This window comes from Tuber melanosporum (assembly GCF_000151645.1).
Source record: "Tuber melanosporum whole genome shotgun sequence assembly, scaffold_138, strain Mel28".
Taxonomy (NCBI): Eukaryota; Fungi; Ascomycota; class Pezizomycetes; order Pezizales; family Tuberaceae; genus Tuber; species Tuber melanosporum.
In genome coordinates, this window is record NW_003298795.1 from 206,688 (window position 1) to 229,070 (window position 22,383).

Genomic DNA, 22,383 nt, shown 5'->3' on the forward strand with positions numbered 1-22,383 from the left:
TCTCTGGTACTTCTCCTTCTCGCCATATCCCTTCGAAGCTATTCGTCCTTGGGAACAAAGTGGTCACCAGATCCTACAAAAACTGACCAACCCCCAGGGACAAATCGCAAATTTTGTTGGCTGCGTACGAATTCGCATTTTTTTTTTACTGCTAGGAAAATCTCATGTGGCCCAGCAAAAGGGAAATAACCCCAGTGGTTTAGAGGAGTGTCAGGCTCGTTCTTTATCCCTGATTATATGTAGACTATGTCTGGTTGGCACCAAACCTCAATAAATGAAAATGAGGGAAATTAATAATGGTGTCGAAACAGAGGTTTCGGAAGTACAGTTCAGCTACCAGTGGTCTTTGAATAGAATAAGGATTAATAAAAAAGATGGGTATTGAAATATCACACAGGCCCCGGTGTATTTTCCACTAGTAAATATTCTTGGTCGTATTTTTAAGTGACTTGTTTTTTGAATTGATTTTCCCGATGGTTGGAAACACTTTCATTGAGCTTGGGGATAGTGAATTATGACAACTCGGAATTATCGCAGTTATCGGCGGATAGTTCATATTTTGTGATTATGGAGGGTTGGGAAATACTGGACAGCCAAGAAGTGTCTTTAGTAATTTTGTATCATAGTCGTAATTGATCTTAATATGGAGTTAATGGTAAAGGTCTTATACGCCATAGATGTTTTTGAAATATTCCTTGAATGCCATGGCACCCTCAAATCTCAGGAATTTCTCGGTAATAAAAACATGAAAAATAGGAGAATTTGAAACATGGGACTTCCATAAGACTTACCCAGGGTCAATGATTTCCTATAAAGTATACAGCTGGGTAAAATCGCCTTTCCACCTTTTTTCTGAATTTAGAGGTATCAACAACATACCTGCTTTCTTCCACACTTCTCCCATCCAACACGCCTTCTCCACCTACTTCTTCTTTAGCTTCTTCTTCATCTCTGCCTTTTCCGTCTCGACCTTCTCTAGCATCTTCTCCATCTCCGTCTTTTCTGTCTCGACCTCCTCTAGCTTCTTCTCCACCTCCATCCATTCCGTTTCCATCTTCTTCATCTTCTCCTTCATCTCCATCTTTTCCGTCTCCATCTTCTCCATCTCCATCTCCAAGACACTATCGAGACTTATCGCCCGATCTGCCACCTCCTTCATCAGGTCCTCAGCCATCTTCCCCCCACGCCCCATCAGTGAACTACATTCCTCTTTCATATCTTTGATGTGCATCGCCGCGCATGACGAAGCTAGATTTTGTAGGTCGTGCGCTTGGTTGTCATCAATTAATCTCACGTTGTTGTGCTCGTAGGCATAAGAAAGTAGACGGCTCAGATTTGTTGGGAACCGAGGACGGACCGGTGCCTTGGCTGCCTTTTCGAGTGCTGTGCGAAGACGGTTGAGACATAGGGCTGCAAGCAAGCTTTGTCCCTGGGTTTGAGAGAGGATGTAAAGTTCTGCATGGGTAAAGAACACCTCGAAGTAATCCAAGCCGTGCGGATGTCTTGATGGCCCAGAGTCGTCTTTGTCGTCGGCATATTCGGTGTCGCTGCCATCGACGCCGTCGTATTTGCTGCCCTCATCTTCTTCGGTGTCATCCTCTTGGATGGCGATGCAGGAACAGCAGAGGTGATGGTCGCCCTGGGGTGCGGCACGCCTGTTTGCAAGCTGGCAGCAGGGAAGGTGGCCGGCTGCGGTCTGGAAGACCCCGATGGCGTTCCCGTCGGCATCGACAACACTGCTCGTGGGTGTGGCTAGAGGCAGTTTAGCTGGTTTCGGAGGGCTATAATCACCCTGATAGCAATACTCTAGGAACCGTTCCACCGTAGAAGTCGTGAAACATTCCCACGGAGTGTTCAAGTAAGGACTGGTTCCCTGGCCAAGTACACTCTTGTAGGCATAAAGTGTTATGCCATCCGCTGTCTTAAGCTCTTCCATCCCGCCCCTAAAGTGTCTGTTTTTTTTTTTGGCCTTGGTTAGCATCTGTCATCCCGATCGGCCCCGTAGAGGAGGCGACCAACCTAGTAATATTAGGCTTGCTCATCATGTAGTGGGGTCTTGGTTCGTGATAGATGTTTTCTCACGTTGATCCTGAGTGAAAGTGAATTTTTAGAGGTAAGCGAGGTTCCTGTTTATTAAATAGAGCTACGCTATCCCTGGTAGAGGTGGTGGTAGTGGAGGCCTTAGATCGAGCGCTCGGCTACTCGTACTGTAACTACGGTATGATAGTCCGCGAACCATTGACCTGCGTTCATCGACCATCTGACACTGGCTGCACCGCTAAATGCACCTCAATGGGCTAGGACAGTTCGCAACCGACCATTTTTTCTAAAATTTATGATAGGCCGAATATGGTTGGGGACCCCGAATCAGCCTTCTCTGCCCCGCTAGATAACCCTGCTCTGAACGACGAAGACTCCTGAGCAGCACCTATCCCAAATACAAAGCTATTATGTGATAGACAAGAAGCTGGGGGATATGACAATAGAAGCAAGTTTAATAAATATGAAGCTTTGAGCTATTGGTGCTTGAGAAAATGGAGTTAATAGGATAATTTGGTACACATGGTTTGCGGGGAATTTAGCGGTTGATGTCCCGGAACCGGTTAACTTTTTCTTAACTTCGTTAACTTGCAGTTAATTAACAATAACTTATAGATTTACCTATGTTAGTAGGCAATGATAATTCTTTTCAAAACCCCCGAAAAGCTCGGCACCCTTTGGACCGAGGATTGAAAAAAGTTCTCCCCGCTCGCTAGTCCGTAGGGTTCCCGGTTCAAATCACCGGGTTATCAAGGTTTCGCGTAGCCATAAGCCGGGTCGGCGGTGCTTCGACAATAATTACATTGAATCCCTTTCCCAAAGCCGCCCTTGCTTAGCTTGTGTAAGGGAGGTTGCCGCTGGGGGCACTTGCCACGGCAGGCAACCATGGTTCTTTTTTATTCATGATAGCTCACTCGATATTTCTGTTAATGAGTTCGAGAGAGAAAAACGGAGTGAAACTTGATTTTGATTGCATGGACTCTCAACGAACATGAACAAGAAACAAAACGAAAGGCAAAAATAACAACCTGAAAAAGGTAAGGAGAAATAAAATAGATGAATATAAAATAAATATGGAATAAAAAGGGGACATACCGGTACTGCAGTTGAATTTGGTATGGAGTTAATTTTGAGAGAGGGGTGATAAATAAGACAAGAAATGAAATCAATGAGTGGGGTAGGGAGTAAGTTGTGTATGATAGGAAGGAAACTAGCCCGGGACTGCGGATGAGCTCTAGGTTCAACAATTCTTCCAACTCTTGTCGCCATACTCGGGGCTCTCGCATTAGCTTAGCCCCCTCTTTCAGATAATCTCTCTACAGGTGTACTGTATCCAGCAAGAAATACCTGAACATTTGAGTCCGAATTTAGTGTAGGCGCTGGGATGTGCGAACACAATCTTTCATTCACATTTTTAATTTTAGGTACTTTTGAGGGGTACTTGTAAGATAGTACCAAGCATTGAGTTACCCCTTGTGCAGTACCACGTTCTACTACTGCACTCGAGTACTGAAGAAGCAGCTGGGGTGGCTCGGAAAGTCCAATATCGTAACTAGTTTGCATCACGCAAGTATCCGACTCGTTTGGCCTTCAGCTCAAGGAGAGAGCCACAAGTATTTTTTTTCTTTTTCGCTATTCCGAAACCTCCGTTATCTCCGCGCCTTTGGGAGGCTGGATCTATTGGAGGTGGGGGGAATAGCTTAGTAGGGAGAGGGGGGGGTGCCGAATATAAAACGCGTGATAATATATGATTGACACATAACCTTGCTTCTGACTCATGCATGTGGAATCATACTCGAGTAAAGTATCCCCCTTATGATACCGTAGTCTGTGGATTGGGTTTTGCTTGGAACCTTATCTAAAAGTGCATATATCCGAGTCTATTTAACTCTATCATGCTGATTGAAGAGGAATCTCTTTTTTTTCTCTGCCTTCAACTATAAAGGTCTAGCAGGGGCAGAAGTCGAAATGTTCTTGAGGGGATCTTTTTTATTATACCCCTTTTCAGGCAATTTATCTGTAAGCCTATCAGACGCTCTATCTTGTGAGGAAAAATAAATGTAAAAAAATAAATTTTTTTTAATATAAACAAGCCCTAGAATTTATGGACATTTATGATACTGCCTAGAAAGGGAACTGGTAGAACCCTAGAACTTGGAATGCGAAAGCCCATAGAAAAAAACCCTCCTCCCTGCAAGGGATAGAAATACTGGGGCACTGGGAATATCGAGAGGTGGAGCTAACAGAGGTTTTAAGATGCGTCTAACGGGGGTGTTCCAGATACCGTTGCCGCAAAATTACCCTTCAGTGTTGGCTGGGTAAATAAGTCAATAATATTGTGTTGGTGGCGACCTGCATTGATATCATTGACCCTGGCTAGTTAGCTAGCTCGCCTCACTAAGAGCAGCTCCTTCTCAACCTCCTGCCCCTCTAGAATGTGAAAGTGCGACTTATACTAACTACCCTGTCGCTTCTCCTCGCTTGGTATGATATATCTGTCCATCGTAACTCTCCTGTTCCTGTTCAGCCGCCTTGAGGTGGGGATTATCGATGTCAGGGTAGAAGTTATCGCTCGCATCAAGAGGTACCGTACATAATGAAACCCGCGACGGGTGTCCTTGGGCTGGGTTTATTTAAGGGGTGTGCCTTAGAATCACTCTTGTTAAAATTCGTACTCTATCATACTCATGGGGCACGGCTACAAAATCTTACCCTCGTGGGAAAGCACGAACACATGGCTGGAGTATCATATTATGACAAGTAATTGCCCGTGTGTGAACCACACGGGTGAGAACAAATTTCTACTCTTGTTTTAATATAATAAGCTAATATAAAATGGGTTTACTAATTCTTTACTATATCTAGTAGAAGCTCTCAATTTGAATTTATTAGATATCTGATAGGATAATTATACTAAATATACAAAGATCCCTGAAATATAAGAATATTAGCAAAAGATTCCTCCAGACCTTAAGTAGCTGTTTGATTATTTGAGACTTTCAAGACTTGATATAATTGATTCAATTAGCTTTATATTACAAAGGTTGGCTAAAGGTGAAGCTTAATCCATCCTATTTGCTCCTTCCAATTTTCCAACTCTTGTCTCTGTTTCATAGTAATCTCCTCCTCAATCCACCAGCATGCTATTTCCTGACAGCTAACGCCTGTATTCTCCCACCCACCAATCCAAACCTCATGAAGCTTTGTATTGTTTCTTCTGCCATTAAATCCCTTGACCAATTTCTTTACTAAAGCAATCCCTTTGCAAGCTGATAGCCGATCTGTTCCAGAAATATAGTTTGGATCGTATATGGCAAGAATAATATACTGGAAGTAGATGGTATAAGTGTGCCAAATAACCAGTTTTTCTGTTTGCTGTTCAATTGCGTTCTTAAGCGGGTTGGTAAATACAGCAAGAATTCTCGCATTGTTGATCATCAGTAAAAAGCCACCAAGAGTCAGTCCCAAAGTTCCAACTTCAGCTAAAGCAGCTTCTTGCGCTTACATCAACTCTTCTTCAATACTGGCCATTGCCTCATGTTGAGCAGTTTGAACCCATAGTCTTTTTGAATTGGCATTTGGAAACATAGTTATTTTGTGACAAATGGTGAGGGGTGGATTGAAGGTATCTGAAATTGTACTCATAGTAGTAAGAAAGGTCATCCATTGCTGGGTAGTAGTTGCTGAAGTAAATTTCATATTGTGTTTTTGAGAGGAGTTGAGATTGATATTTATGAAGAATAAATCTTGTATGTAACTAAGTTTGATTAAAGGAGAAGAAGAGAGTGAAGATGGTAGAAAGAAGGAGATTTGAAATGTAGATTCAGTAGCTGAATTTTTAAATTAATTTCTATGAATTTTATTTTCATTAAAAGATTTATTTTCATTGTAGTACATGACTACTATTTTCTCTTGTTTTCCCTAGCTATTGTCTCCAGATTGCTTTCTATTTTGTAATACTAAAAATATTTTTCTTATCCTAATTTCCATTTCTATTTTAGCATACCTTCTATTTCTTCATTTTACATAGTATTTCCACTCAGCTTACTCATGCAAGATAGTATCCTCTTATTTGTTAAATATTTAGTTTTACTTAATCCATCTCCATAATTATTACCTGAGTATTTCTTTTCTTTATCTATTTTCATTTCAACCTCCACTATGCTATAACTTTGATCTTACAATTAATTCTTTATGGTTTAGCCTCTATGAGTTTTGTAGTCTATACCCTAAATCCTGTTTACTTTGGTCTTTTCTTTTTTGATTACATAAGTACCTTGGCATTTTCTGTATTTCTTAGTCATGTCTGTTTTGGGCTCATCGGATGTTATAATATTATGTTGTAATAGGTATTCAGGGCACATCGATCAGATGGTCTCAAGGAATAAGGTCGCCAATCATTATCAATTGCTTATGTAAAGACTACTAAGTTCACTTTATGTAAACCCTCTGGAGTCTTTATCCTTCTTGCCTCATATCCCTTCCCGCCTTCTCCGTACTTTCTTTGTCGCCTTCTTCTTCTCCTTTTCCACCACCTCCTCGTCTACGACCTCCACGACTTCCCTCTTCTCCATCTTGTTGGATTCTTGGTCCCCGTCACATGAGTTTTTCTCTTTTTTATTTCTTCAAACACTTGGTAGTCTCCTTGCTTGTTTCATTATTGCGAAGTTAGGAGACCAGGATATCCTCAAGCTATTTGTTTCATTCATTCCTTTGAAACTCTCTACCCCTTACTGGTAAAAAACTCTCTTTCTTTAGCGGGAGAAAATATTTCACTCCCTTACTTGGGAATGAAAATTTTCACCCACATGGACTTGATATTGGAGGAAACAGATCCTATTAAGAAGGACCTGGTCATGTAGTTAGAAAAGAAGAGTGAACTGGACAATCAATCTTCTGCTATTGTAACCGGTATGGGTACTTGGTTATTGGTTTTGTTTTATGTTTTATTTTAAGTATCGCTTTGATACTTGGTTTGTTTTAAGTATCGTTTGATACTTGGTTTTGTTTTATGTTTTATTTTAAGTATCGCTTTGATACTTGGTTTTGTTTTATGTTTTGTTTTAAGTATCGCTTTGATACTTAAAGAGTTTTACCAAAGAGTATCAATTGATACCCTTGATTAGTTTCGTTCATGCTAGACATGAACAGATTTGTGTATTTAAAGACCGCCTGTTTCTACGATAGAAAAGGCAGACTTCGACAGACAGTATTTCAATATACTTGGTTGAACGGTTACTTCTTTGTTCCTCAGTACGCCCTCGAAGCCTCCTTTAGTTCTCAGCTCTCGCCTCCTCTCTGGAAGAGCAGGCCACCTGCCAACTATCGTATCTATTATCGATAATGTGATTAGCACCTTGCGAACACGTTACAGCTATCGCGAATATCCCAAGAACTTGAATCTCACTCTATCTATTACCTTATACAATTCCTCCACTCTTATCAGTCTCTTATTTTTACACATCTCCCTCTTCTCCGTCTCCACCTCCCTCTCCTCCCTCTTCATCTTCATCTTCTCCACTTCCCTCTCCTCCATCTCCCTCTCCATCTCCCTCTTCTCCTTCTCCATCTCCCTCTTCTCCCTCTCCATCTCCCTCTTCTCCCTCTCCCTCTCCTTCTTCTCCCTCTTCATCTTCTTCTCCTCCACTTCCCTCTCCTTCATCTCCCTCTTCATCTCCTCCTTCTCCCTCTCCATCGCCCTCTCCTCCCTCTCCCTCTCCTCCCTCTCCCTCTCCTCCATCTCTTTCTTCTCCGCCTTCTTCTTCAAGACACTATTGAGGTTTATCGCCCGATCGGCCACCTTCTTCATCAGGTCCTCTGCCATCTTCCCCCCATACCTCATCAATGAACCGCATTCCTCTTTCACCCTTTCGATGTGCATCGCTGCATATGACGAAGCTAGATTTTGTAGGTGGCGCACTTGGTGGTCAGCGATTAAGCTCACATTGCCGTGCTCGTAGACATAAAAAAGTAGATGAGACAAATCTGCTGCAAACCGAGAGGGGACTAGTCGATTGGCTGCTTTGTCGAGCGCTGCGTGGAAGCGATCGAGACACAAAGCTGCAAGCGAGCTTTGCCCCTGGGTTTGGGAAAGGATGTAGAGTTCTGCATGGGCAAAGAATACCTTGGAATAATCCAGGACGTTTGGATGTCCTGATAACCGAGAGTCGTCTGTCTCATCGTCGTCTTCGGTGTCGCTGCCCTCGGCGGCGTCGTCTTGGGTTGTGACGCAGGAGTAGTAGAAATGGTGGTCATCCTGTGGTACAACCCGCCCGTTTACCAACTGACAGCGGGGAAGGGGACTGGCTCCGGTGTGGAAGATCTCGTCGGCATGCTCGTCATCGTCGGCAACACTGCTCGTGGGTGTGGCTAATGGCAGTTTAGTTGGTTTCGGAGAGTTATAATCGCCCTGATAGCAATGCTCCAGGAACCGCTCCACCGAAGAAGTTGTGAAACTGTCCCACGGGGTGTCCGGGCAAGAACCGGTTCCCTGGTCAAGTATACTCTTGTAGGCATAAAGTGTTATGCCTTCCGCTGTCTTGAGCTCCTCCATCCCGCCCCTAAAGTGACTTTTTTTTTTGGCCTTGGTTAGCATCCGTCGTCCCGATCAGCCCGGTAGAGGAGGGGACCAACCTTGTAATATTAGGCTTGCTCATCATGTAGTGGGGTCTTGGTTCGTAATGGGTGTTTTCTCTCGTTGATTCTGAGTGTTTGAAAGTGAGCTTTTTCGGAGATAAGTGAGGTTGGTTCCTGTCTATTAAGTACATCTGCACTACCCTTGATGGATGGCAGTGGTGGTGGCGGCCTTGAGGGTCCTTTTACATAGACGGGGGTCTAGAAGCTAGTGACAGTGCCTAGCGTCAAGGAGGGCAAGACGGTTGGGTGTGTGTACGGAGGTACTCGAGTATGATACAGCTCATAAGTTTTATATGATAATATGTTATATTACTGGGTCACCCAACACCAACTGCTAGTGTAACATACAAAATTCGGGCGCTATACCTCCGTAGGGGAAATACACAGTTTTTTTTGTTGTTTACCTAGAATTTTATCACGCAAATTTTAGACTCAGACGGTGAGGTAAACGGGTCCCAGCTTCGAAAACCTCTTTTTGCGTCCGCGAATCATTGGCCCACGTTCACCGACCTCTGAACTGGACGGGGTCGCTAAATGCAACTCGATACCCGCTTTTAATGAACTAGCCTGGACTGGAATAGTTCACAATAAACGAAATTTTCCAAAATTGATGATAGGCCGAATACCTCTCTCTTCTTTTCAAAAACTCCCCAAAAGCTTGGACTCCCTGAGTAACGGAGCTCGCAAAATGTCCTAGTCCAGGCCAGTTGGTTAAAAGCGAGTTTTCGGAGTGGGGTATTTTGGATTTCCATCCCCGAAGCCTCCCCTTGCTTTGTGAGATCTCCCGATCCGCTGTTTCCCCATATGACTGGGGGGGGGGTGCCAGCGGGTGAGGGGTGACGGTGCGGGCCGCCTCGAGGTGGATCCTCTGGGAATTCCGGCACAACCAATCCGAGTTAAGCTAAAAATTACCCAAGACACGATGAGGAAGTGAAATAATACACCTCTCTGGGCAGCAAACACAATGGCGGATGCAGCAGAAATCATTTGAATTATTGACTCTGAATTATGTCTCGGAGTGGTTTGGTGAATATACTCGTATTTTTTTACACTGACGAATCTTGGAATTTATGGATATTTACAGCCTAGAAAGAGTAGTTGATACCATAGAACCCTAGAACTAAAGAGGGGAAAGCTCATAGAACAAACCCCACCTCCCCGCAAAGGGATAGAAACATTGGAGTCCTGGAGATATCGGAAGGAGGAACTAACGGAGGTTTCACTCTATGTCTATGGGAGGTAAGATACGATATGATATTCCAAATACCGTACCCCCACATTCCCTTTCAACCTGTATTGCTATCATTGACCCTGGCTAGCTAGCCTTACTAAGAGCAACCCCTTCTCAATTTCTTGCTCCTCTGGAGTGTGCGAGTATGGTGCATACTAACTACCTTGCCACCGCTCCTCGCTTGGTATGATATAGTTTCTGTCTATCATAACTCTTCCTGTTCACGTTCGACCGTGTTGGGGGGTTTTCACGGTCTGAGATGGGTGGGGGTTATCAATGGTGTGGGTGGTAGATGTTGTTGTCGGCATCAAGAGGTATATAGTGAAACCCCCTATGAATGTCCTTGAGTGGGTCCCTTTGGGGGGTCGTGCGACTGGCGGGACGGTCAAATCTTGAAGTCGCTCTTGATAAAATAGTACTATTCTTAAGGGGCACCACTACAAAATCATACCCTCGCAAGCGGGGCAAACATGTGGTCGGAGTATGATAGCCATTCAGGGCCTTCAATTCCAGGTCTGGTTTCATGATTTTTAAACATCGACCGGGCGGACTCAAAGAACAAGGTCGCCAACAACTGTCATTTACTCTATGTAAAAACTACCTAGTCCCCTCTACGCAAACCCTCTCTGGTCCTTCTCCTTCTTTCCTTATTCCCCTCTCCACTCTCTTCGTCATTTCTTCGCCTTCTCCGCCTCCTCCCTCTCCCTCTCCTCCCTCTTCTCCCTCTCCTCCCTCTCCCTCTGCTCCCTCTCCTCCCTCTCCCTCTGCTCCCTCTCCTCCCTCTTCTTCTGTTCCTTCTCCCTCTGTTCCTTCTCCCTCTGCTCCTTCTCCCTCTGTTCCTTCTCCCTCTGCTCCTTCTCCCTCTGTTCCTTCTCCCTCTGTTCCTTCTCCCTCTCCTCCCTCTCCCTCTTCTCCGCCTCCTTCTTCAAGACACTATTGAGATTTATCGCCCGATCGGCCACCTCCTTCATCAGGTCCTCAGCCATCTTCCCCCCATGCCTCATCAGTGAACTACATTCCTCTTTCATCTCTTCAATGTGCATCGCTGCGTATGACGAAGCTAGATTTTGTAGGTCGTGCGCTTGGTTGTCATCAATTAATCTCACGTTGCCGTGCTCGTAGACGTAAAAAAGTAGACGACCCAAATTTGTTGCAAACCGAGGACGGACCGGTGCCTTAGCTGCCTCGCCGAGTGCTGTGCGAAGGCGATCGAGACATAGAGCTGTGAGCAAGCTTCGTCCCTGGGTTTGGGAGAGGATGTAGAGCTCTGCATGGGCAAAGAATACCTCGGAATAATCCAAGCCGTTCGGATGTCCTAATGACCCAGAGTCGTCTTTGTCGTCATCGCCGTATTCGGTGTCGCTGCCCTCGGCGTCATCGTCTTTGTTGGCCTCATCTTCTTCGGTGTCGTCGTCTTGGATGGCGACACAGGAGCAGCAAAAGTGTTGGCCGTGCTGAGCTACGACCAGTCCGTTTGCCGACTGACAGTGAGGAAGACGGCCAGCTGCGGTGTGGAATACCCCGTCGGCGTGCCCGTCGCCGTCGACAACACTGCTTGTGGGCGTAGCCAATGGCAGTTTAACTGGTTTCGGAGGGCTATAATCACCCTGATAGCAATGCTCCAGGAACCGTTCCACCGTAGAAGTCGTGAAACTATCCCATGGGGTGTCCGGGCATGGTTCGGTTCCCAAGTCAAGTATACTCTTATGGGCATAAAGTGTGATGCCGTCCGCTGTCTTGAGCTCTTCCATCCCGCCCCTAAAGTGGCTAGTTTTGTTTGGCCTTGGTTAGCATCCGCCATCCCGATCAGCCCGGTAGAGGAGGTGGCCAACCTTGTAATATCAGGCTTCCTCATCGTGTAGTGGAGTCTTGGTTCGTGATAGATGTTTTCTCTCGTTGACTCTGAGTGTTTAAAAGTGAGTTTTTAGAGATAAGCGAGGTTGATTCCTGTCTATTAAATAGAGTTGCACTATCCTTGGGTGGGGGGTAGAGGCAGTGGAGGCCTTAAGTCAAGTATGATACTCCAGTACTCGGTTAATGTGACTAGTCTAGAACACGATTTTTTGCGTCGACCAATCATGGACCTGCGTCTATTGACCATCCGGGATGGGCCGCGTCGCTAAATGCACCTCAATACGAGTACTGTACTGTACTCGAGTACCCGCTTTGATGAACTGGCCTGTGCTAGGACAGTTGAAAATCGACCAAGTTTTCCGGAATTGATGATAGGTCGAATATCTCCCCCTTCTTCGCCAAAAGTGAGTTTTTCGACTATTTTTTTTCCCCCATTCCCCCGAAGCCACCCCATGCTTTGTGAAATCTCCAGATCCGTTGTTCCCGCATGACAGGGGTGCCAACGGGTTGGCGGTGACGGAGGAAAACGCCTAAAGCTGAACCCTCCGGTTAAATGGGGAATTCCGCAGCAACCGATCCGGGTTAAGCCAATAATAATTGCCCAAGACATGATGAGTAAAGTGAGAAGATGTGCCTCCGGGCAGAATGGTCGATGCAGCAGAAATTATTAGAATTATCGACTCTGAGAAGCAGTTGGTAAATTTTTTACCTTGTCTTCACGTCTTACTCATACACCCTCTACATTATATTTCAAGACGGTATCATATCATCCTTGGCATAGTTCTTGCGCATAAGTCATCTTCGGTGGTGTCCATACAACTTACGAGGCCTGGCAAAAATATTTGGACCTCGTGGGTCTCTCTTGCTTGTGGAATGTCCAATCCCCAATCAATGGTAGATAAAGGGGCATGAACCAAATCCCCAAAGTCCTGACTATCCACTGTCTCGTTTCGATAGAGTCACGGGGGATTTAGTTGGGGCCAAATTTGGCTGATTGCTGTGTGTTTTCCCAGGCACTTTACCCGAATCGAAAAAGGTATCATACTTGGTTTGAAAATTCAAATTTTCACAGCTTGGCCAACAACGCAAGACACATTTGATCCAGCTGGAGATTGGGTATTTTGGGACCCATATCACTACCTGGTATCATACCCGGAACTGATGTACCGGTATAATCAATTGAGGCCGTGAAGAGGGTAATTGACGATCACCTTTGTTAGAGCGTTGTATGATACGAGTAGATTGTGTCCCTAATTTCACTCTCACAAAAATTTTCCACTTTTTTCTCCGCGAGCCCTACTTGCACGCATCCACTTGATTGAAAGGATCAAAATCAAAAACAACTAGTTTGTACTCGGAAGTAGCTACTGTATATCTTTCTGGCTTCGTTAAAATTCCTTCCTGTTATTAACTATTTCGACACTCGGGTTGTGGTTATTTTTGGGCCCGGTTTGAACCCATTTGCACTATCTCATACGACCGGGTGCGGTTACCACGGCAGTCAACTCCAGTTCTACCTTTGTGATAGCTCACTTGAGATTCCTCCCAACTCTTGTGACCAGACTCGGGAGCAAGATGCATAAACTTAGGTTCCTTTTCAAATAATCTTCCCAGTACTTTTTCTTTCACCTTTTCGCTGCGGTGGAACTTCCGTAATCTCCGAAATATTTGGGGTACTGGATCTTTTGGAAGTGAAAGGGGGACGGAAAATACTCATGCCAAGGCTTTTGCTAGTCGCTACAACCCCCCAACGCTCACTGGGTAGCAACCTGAGGCACTGAGGAAGGGAAAATTCGGTCCGGGGAAGGAAACGAAAAATTTGAGATCCGTAGGTTCGAAAGAAAAGAAAATCAATTCACGAAATTCGTATCAATCGGTCCTTGCACTCTCAAGGAAAGTCTTATTACTCGGTGGACTTCACTCACACTCTAAGACTTGTTTGGTTCCATTTACGTTTCGTGGAGTTCGATGTTCGTTCGTTGCGGTTGCTATCTACTTTGTAAGACAGGTGGAGAAAATCTCCCTACATACAGAAAGAAAACTTTTCCCTTCCTCCTTTCTGTTGAAACAGACTATGGCTGGGCCTAGCATTTCGACAGCTTCACCAGAAAGCATCGGTGTTTGGAAAAATCTTTTCACTTGCTAGTGCTGGAAACGAGGGCCAGTGGTGATAAAGCATGTGGCGTTGGAACTGGAACAGTCCAGTGTTTAGATACTAGTTGTGATACGAGTTGTGATACTTGTCTTGTTTCCATCTTGTTAGAACAGGGAGGATCGTGGTGATTTTCATATCTTTCATTGTGTTATCGTCTTCTTTTCATTCCCATTGTTTTCTTTCCAGCTCTCTATAAAAAGACTCTGTACATTGCTATTCTTTTCCTCAGTGCTCTCTATCAGATCAATTCGTTCTCGTTGTCGTTAAGCAATATCTCTCTCTCTCTCTCCATTCTTTTGTCACTCTCTTTATTGTTCCTAAATAGAAGTGAATATACCGGCATTGACCTGCTTGCCCTATATACTTTACACTTTCAACATACCCTATCACTATTTCTCTAAGTAAATCAAAAACCCCAAATCAACCTAATAGCCGGTTACCCTCCTATTCGGTTCCCTCATAGTCGGGAAAACCAAGCGTTACGCAAAAGCAAGTGTTACGCTCTGGTTTTTTTTTTTTTTTTTTCAGGATTACATAATATGATATGTCAACTAAGAGACTGGCAGAATAGCATCAATTAACCCAACTATGAGTATTATTTTCTAAATTACATGTTTGAATTGAAGGTAATAAAATCAGCATTCCTTGTAATTGAGTTGCAAGATGTAGAAGATTTAGAATCTGATTCTCCAGATTCATCCTCAGTTGCAAGGGGTTGTTGATTTCCAGTAGTGGTAGTATTGAGAACAGCCGGCTCAAGTAGCAATAAGGCTTGCAGTAAATCAGGAGGTGGCTGAAGGGCTTCCAGGTCCTCAGGGGTGGGCTTCTTTTCTGGATCAGGAATCGGAACCAATATCTCTGGTGCAATATGACTGCCTTGAGCTTGTAGCTCAAAGATGTTTTTCTTCCTTTCCCGTTCAGCCTTACGAGCATCTATACCATGGTGGTGCAGAGCTGCTTTTGCCTTATTGACAGCTGCTTGAATGTTCTTTCGATCCTTCTTGATTGCTGCAGCCTTCTGCTTCTGATATTTTTCCTTTTTTCTAATCCTGGCTGCCTCAACTGTGATAATACCTCCTTTTTGGATAACTCGGCGGGATTTGGTTCTGCGACGCTGTTCCTCCTCATGGATGTGGGATTGAACTGTGCGGTAGGAGTCTTGTTCAAGCTGGGCCTCAGCTAAGCAGATTTGAGTTCCCTTTGCCCATTGTTGGAATTTGGTCTTAGATTTTGGACTAAATGTTTCAGCCTTGTCAATCTACTCCCCAATTCCCTTTTGGTACTCAAAATAGGTACTGGGAAGTATAGGAAGCTCAAAGGTATCCTCCTCATTAGTGGGAGCGGTGGATACATTTGTATTAATATTGCAATGAGGGCCTTGCCCATGGGTACTAGGAAGAGAAGATGGATGATCTTTAGGGTCCCTCTTGGTATTATAATGGCGCATCTTTTTCAAAGCAGCTTTGAAAGAGGGGGGGAACATGCCAGAATTCTTAAAAGAATTTCTTATTGTATGAGGTTGGAAGGTCTGCTGACAAATAGAGCTTACGTCTCAGAAAAAGGAGGAAATAGTGTACTCCATATCAAGAGAGTGTAATGTGTTGTGAATCGCTTTATTGTGGTAGTGTTTCCATGGGTGAAAGACACCAACATCAAGTGGTTGAAGGACATGAGTAAGGTGTGAGGGAAATACCAAAGGTAAAATGTGATTCTCATAGCATTTGAGAATAAAATCATCGTTGTGGTATGTAATATGACCATCAAGGAGAAGCATACACCAATGTGCATTCGGACTAGCGGCAACATGGTTAATGAAGTGATCAAGCCAAACAAGTGCAATATTCTTATTTGTATAGCCTGTTTGGGAGACAGCAATCACCTCAGCACCAGTAAGATTGTCTTGAATCCAATCTTCCATGATTTTCTCCCCAGGACAAATAACAACTGGTGGTAGTAGGGGAGTACCATCTGCACATATTGTTTCAATAATAGTAATGGACTTCCAATTCTCAAGGCTTGCTGTATATAACTCTTTAACATCGGTGGGAACAATAACTATCTCGCCTGTAGGACAGCCTACTCTGACACCGGACTCATCCATGTTGTAAATATACTTTGATTTCCAAATTCCATACTTGGACAGAGTATTCTGATACTTAACAAAAAAGGCCTTAAGATCTTCCTCGCTATAGGTAGCAACTCACAAATGTGCTATGGGCTTCATTTTAATAGTATGAAGATTGGGATTCTTCTTTAGCCATTGTTGAAACCAAACGAGAGAGGGAGGATTGCGGTTTTCTTACTGGCATAGGTAGCAGATTGCTGCATAAATAATTGAGGGAGTTGCACCTAACCCAGCCTCTAGCTGCTCTAAGCAGAATTGAAAAACAGCCAACTCTTGGACTTCAGTTAGAATAATGTTGTTTCCTCCATGCTGGTTGTAAAAACCATGAGAGTTTCGTTCTTAATGGCGCTTGCGATATTGGCACATTCAAATAGATGCAGGGGTGACTTTAATGATAATTGCTGCTGTACTAGCCTTTTCAGTAGGTTCCTCCTGTAGCCACTGCATTGCACAATCCAAACGTTGCTTCATTTCAAGCTTGTCAATCAAATCAGGACTCCTGGTTTTGTCTAGGCCATCAGGGTGAATTGGAGTATAAGGATCATTTGCTGGAATAGGGCTTAACACAGTTGAGAAGGACTGGCCCGATGGTGAGGAAGGACAGGGAGAGCTAGAAGGCCAGAATTGCTCTGCCTCAGGGGCATTCTGACTGGATAAAGCAGCGCAAATGGCTAGGGCTGAAGATAGATTTGGCTGGGCCATAAATTCAGAGGATAATTGGCTGGATGAGGAGGACCAATGACTTGGTCTGGCTGGTGAGAAATATTGACCTTGCATTGGATGAAGGTTGGCTGGGTATAATCACTGAAAATTGATGGGGAGGAGCTCAAGTGTTCGTTGCAGCACTAAAAAAAAATAACCGCAGCGTAACACTTGCTTTTGCGTAATGCTTGGTTTTCCCGACTATGAGGGTAACCGGCTATTACATCCTTCTCCAAATCAAAATGGAAACCAACTAGCAGGACTTCCAAAATCCACAAACCAGATTTTGAGCCTTACAGCACTCCGACTGATTGCCCTACAAATCAACTTAACTTTATGGCCCAACCTCGATTTCTCGATATCCATACCTGACTTCTCAACAAATGACTACGTACCAAAACCACAACTAAGAAATATTTAAAATATTCAATTTAATAAATATATAACAATAATTCGGGATTTTTTTTTTTTGTGCGGTTCTTGGCCAAAAGTCATCCTTGGTGGGCCCAAGTACCAGCCAAAACAAACCAAAATGGTCTGAACTTGTGGTCTGGGAAATCACGATTTGTACCACCACCTCTTAATCAATTAAAGAAAGAAAAAAAATATCAATAGATAGCTGAAGACCTAGTGGTTCTGAAATTAATATGTCTATCTATAACAAATCTGTCTGTTCCAAGGGGCAGCTCTTGTCAATTGGTGAGAATAATTCCAAAACTGAACTTAAGCCCCGAGAATTTGTATGGGCTCATACAAAAAGATACCTGTTTTGAGAATCACCAATTCCACATCGCCACAGTTCAGGCAATATTGCACGATACGCTTCAAAATTTAAATACCGGGCTTAAAATACCCAAAATCGGTATTATGTGAAGAATTGACCTACTTCCACAATCGGTGGTTGAGTTCTGATGCTGTTAAAAACGGTATTTTCGGTGCAATAGTGGCCATTAACCACGACTTTGGTCGCCGCATTTTTATGTATGGTTTCTGCGAGAGAGGAGCATGGAGAGTTGTTTCTTGTGATGCAGGTATCGCGAGGTTCTGGGATGGGAGAGAGGTTCTGATTTCGCATCGGGAACAGTGGGGCACAAAAATGTTCGGTTATTTATTTGATATTAAGGTACAGTAGCATACATTGCGGGTTATGCTTTGGTCTGTTTGGATTTAACTGTGCCATTCTGTTGCCCCATACAAACTGCGGTGCACGCTTCCTTGCATTTGACCAACATTTTTGCAGCAGAAACAGTCGCAAAACGGAACAGAACAGTTGTATCCACGCGGGCACTAAGCCGCAAAGTTATCATACGTTTGCTGTCAACTTAATTAGGGCTGTCGGGCACTCTGTACTCGAGTACATCGGAGTGCCCCCGATTGTGAGCCAGCGAGTTTGCGGGGGTTGTGGCAACTCGCCACAGCCTTAGCACGAGTAGGAAAAGTAAAGTCAATTCATTAAACCCCTCTTCAATTCCCCGTTCCTCTATAATGTGCAAGTATAATTCATAATAATAATATTATCATATTATATCCTTTACCTTCGGAACAGCATTTCTACCTTCTTTGGCGGCCCCCCGGCCATGCCGTGTCACTGCTCCCCATTTAGTATCGCTTTTAAGTCTCCTGTTATTATTTGACCGTGTTGGGGGGTTATCAACAGTGTTGGAAGAGGTCGTTGCTCGCATCAAGGGGTCGTGGGACCCCTAGCAAATGCCCTTGAGCTGGGTCCCTTTAAGGGGTCGTGCTACGATTCCCGGATATCTTGGAATAACTGTTGATGGAATCGTACTCAAAGGGCAAGGTTACAAAATTGTAATATCATATTATCATACCTTCGCGGGGGCACAAACATATGGTGAGAGTAAGGATTTAGTGCTTTCAATTCCGGATCCAACATTACGACTTTTAGGCAGGGAACCAAATCGCCAAACATCGCCCCTAGCTCGTGTAAACACCAACTAGCTCCCTTACGCAAGCCCTCTCTAACCTTCTCCTTCGCTCCCTATTCTCCTTACCCTTCTTTCTTCTCTATTTCCACCTCCTCCACCTCCTCCACCTCCTTCATGTCTATTTCCATCTCCTCCACCTCCTTCTTTGCCTCCTTCCTCGCCTTTCTCCGCGCCTTCTTATTCGCCTTCGCCACTTTCTTCCTCTCCATCTCCTCCTTCTCGTTCTCCATCTTCTCGTTCTCCATCTTCTCCACCTTCTCCGTCTCCATCTCCATCTCCATCTCCTCCTTCTCCTTCCTTCTCCTTCTCCATCTTCTCCCTCTCCTTCTTCTCCACCCCGCCGTCCCCCCCCCTCCCCCTCCTCCATCTCCTCCCTCTTCTCCCCCTCCTCCATCTCCTTTGCCTCCTTCCTCGCCTTTCTCCGCGCCTTCTTATTCGCCTTCGCCACTTTTTTCCTCTCCATCTCCTCCTTCTCCATCACTCTCTTCTCCATTTCCTTCTCCTCGAGCTCCTTCCTCTGCGCTTCCTTCCTCTGCATCTTCCTCTTCTTCTTTGCCTTCTTCATCATTGCCTTCTTCTCCATCTCCTTCTTTGAGACACTCTCGAGATTTATTACCCGATTAGCCACCTGATTCATCAGGTCCTTTGCCATCTTCCCCCCATGCCTCATCAATGAACTGCATTCTGCTTTTATCTCTTCGATGTGCATCGCTGCATACGACGAAACTAGGTTTTGTAGCTTGTGCGCTTGGTCGTCAACTAATCTCACGCCGCTACACTGATAGAAATTGTAGGCATAAAAAAGTAGATGACTCAGATTGTTTGCGAACCGAGGACGGACCGGTGCCTTGGCAGCCTTGTCGAGTGCTTCACGAAGACGGTCGAGACATAGGGATGTAAGCGAGCTCCGTCTCTGTATTTTGGAGAGGATGTAAAGTTCGACATGAGTAAGGAACACTATGAAATAATCCAAGCCGTTCGGATGTCCTGATGACCCAGAGTCGTCACTGTCGTCCTCCCCTTCGGTATCGTTGCCCTCGGCGTCATCGCCTTTGCTGCCATCACCGTTGGTGTGGTCATCTTTGCCTTGGTCGTGTTTGTTGATTCCGCATAGACTAATTTTATCACCCGAGTCTTCGATAGCGAGGCAGGAGCAGTTGAAGTAATGGGTGCCCTCGGGTACGACCCGCTTGTCCAACAACTGGCAACTGGGAAGGTAGTCGGCTGCGGCATGGGAGACCCCATCGGCGCGCTCGTCTCTGTCGTCAACGCTGTTCGTGGGTGTGCGAATGGCAGTTTAGTTGGTTTCGGGGCGCTATAATCGCCCCGATAGCAATGCTCCAGGAACCGCTCCACCGTAGATGTCGAGAAACTGCCCCACGGGACATCCGGGCAAGAACCGGTTCCCGAATCAAGTATACTCTTGTGGGCATTAAGTGTTATGCCGTCCGCCGTCTTGAGTTGTTCCATCTCACCCCTAAAGTGACTGTTGTTTTTGGCCGTGGTTAGCATCCGTAGCCCCGATTATCCCCATAGAGGAGGGAACCCACCTAGTAATATTGGACTTGCTCATCATGTAGTGGAATCTTGGTTCGAAATGGGTGTTTTCTCTCCTTGATTTCGAGTGTTCGAAAGTGAATTTTAGAGGTAAGCGAGGTTGGTCGGTTGCTATCTATTAAGTAGAGTTGCACTATCCTCGGTGGTGGTGGAAATGGTGGTGGTACTAGGGGCCTTAAGTCAGGCGCTCGGTTATTGTAACCAGTCTTGAAAACCACTTTTTGAGCCCGCCAATCATTAGCTTTCGTTCATCGACCGTCTGAGATGGGCGGCGCCGCTGAATGCTCCTCAATACCGACAAGGGGCGCTAGCTTGTGGGCGGTTACCGCGGCAGTCAACTCCTGCTCCCCCTTCGCGATACCGGTAGCTCACTTCCAATGCTCATGGCAAGACTTGGGCGCAGGATGCATAAGTTTATACCCATTTTTAGTTAATCACTCTAGCACCATGCATTGAGTTAATCCTTACGCCACGTTCTGCTGTACGGGAGAAGCTAGAATGGGCTCGGCGAGTCCAATACGGGTACAGTGGTACCGGTAGATCTTCTGCATCACGCAGGTATCAGAGCTTTCTCGGCGCTTAGCTCACGGGAGGGATACTCAAGCAATTTTTTCTTTTGTTTGCTACAGTAAGGCCTCCGCTATCTCTAGGTCTTTGGGAGACTGGAAGGAAAAGGGGGATGGGGAATAGGAAAAATAGCCTGGTATCATATAACCGAGGAAGCAGCGAATAAAAAATGAGTGATATTTAATGATTACAATATTACCTCATTCCAGACTCATGCATACGGGAAAATAATGTATTCCCCCCAGTCTATGAATATTATCTTACTTGGCTGTCTATTCTAAAGGTACGCATATCAGTTCAACTCTCTATCATGTTGATCCGTGAGGGCTCTTTTTTTCTTTTTCCTTCATAATAAGAGTCTGTGGTATGGGCAGAAAGATCGAAATGTACTCGGGTCCTCACGAGGTTTTTTTATACTTTCCTTTAGGTAGTTTATCTCCTCAAAAACTGTCAGGCGCTCTTCTGTGAGGAGAGACAATGTGGACAAAAAATATATTTCACACCCAACAAGTCCCGTAATTTGGGGACATTTATGACAAAGCCTAGAAAGGAAACCAATAGAACACTAGAACCTAGAAGGGGAAAGCCCATAGAACAAGACCCATCTCCCCACAGGGGATAGAAATATTGGAGCCCTGGGAATATCGGAGGGTGGAGCTGAGAGAAGTTTCACTGCACGTCTATACGGGGTATTCCGAATACCATTGCCCCGACATTGCCCCTCGGGGTTTGCTGGGTAAAAAAATAAATCAATAATTTTGCGTGGGCGGCGACCTGCATTGTTGTCATTGACCCTGGCTAGCTAGCTAGCCTCACTGACGGGGCAGATGAATTCGCTACACCCTTCTCAATTTTTTGCTCCTCTAGAGTGTGCAAGTATGATATCATATTGTACGATGCTAGTGCCCTCGCTTGGGGTGATAATTTATCGTTTCTGTCTAACTCCTATCATATCTCCGCTTGACCATCTTGGGGGGTTTGCACTGTCTGAGATGGGTGGAGTTATCAATAGTCTGGGCAGAGGTTGTTTTGTTGGTATGAAGAGGTGGCGAAACTCTGGACGAACGTCTTTGGGCTGGGTCCCTTTAAAGGGTGTATCTTGGAAATGCTCTTGATAAAGTCGTATGATATTATCATGTTCAAGAGATGCGACTACAAAATCATACCCTCGTGGGGACACAAACACATGGTCAGGATATGGTAGGCGTTCAGGACCCTCGATTCCAAGTCCAATTTTATAATTTTTAGACATCGACCATGTAGTCTTAAGGAGAAAGGTCGTCAACCATTGTTATTTGATTATGTAAATACCACTTGGTCCCCTACTGATTCTGATACTTCTCCTTTTCTCCTTCTTGCCCATCCCCTTCTTCTCCACCACCTCCTTCTCCATCTCCTTCCTCTCCATCTCCTTCCTCTTCTCCCTCTCCTTCTTTTCCATATCCCTCCTCTCCCTCTCCCCCCTCTCCCTCTTCTCCTTCTCCTTCTTCTCCTTCTCCTTCTTCTTCTTCTTCTTCTTCTTCTTCTCCTTCTTCTTCTTCTCCTTCTTCTTCTCCTCCCCCCTCTTTCC

At 44.9% G+C, this 22,383-nt stretch overlaps 2 protein-coding genes; both read right to left on the bottom strand.

The window, feature by feature from the left end:
- Positions 1-922: 922 nt before the first annotated feature.
- GSTUM_00002606001 (uncharacterized protein) lies at positions 923-2,082 on the bottom strand (the record flags this gene model as incomplete). XM_002836254.2 has 2 exons in its annotated part: positions 2,020-2,082; positions 923-1,952 (listed from the first exon to the last, which is right to left on the bottom strand). The coding sequence occupies exons 1-2, from the start codon at positions 2,040-2,042 to the stop codon at positions 923-925; spliced, it is 1,053 nt and encodes a 350-aa protein (XP_002836300.1). The 5' UTR covers positions 2,043-2,082.
- Positions 2,083-10,578: 8,496 nt separating this feature from the next.
- GSTUM_00002607001 (uncharacterized protein) lies at positions 10,579-11,853 on the bottom strand (the record flags this gene model as incomplete). XM_002836255.2 has 2 exons in its annotated part: positions 11,740-11,853; positions 10,579-11,674 (listed from the first exon to the last, which is right to left on the bottom strand). The coding sequence occupies exons 1-2, from the start codon at positions 11,760-11,762 to the stop codon at positions 10,579-10,581; spliced, it is 1,119 nt and encodes a 372-aa protein (XP_002836301.1). The 5' UTR covers positions 11,763-11,853.
- Positions 11,854-22,383: the final 10,530 nt, after the last annotated feature.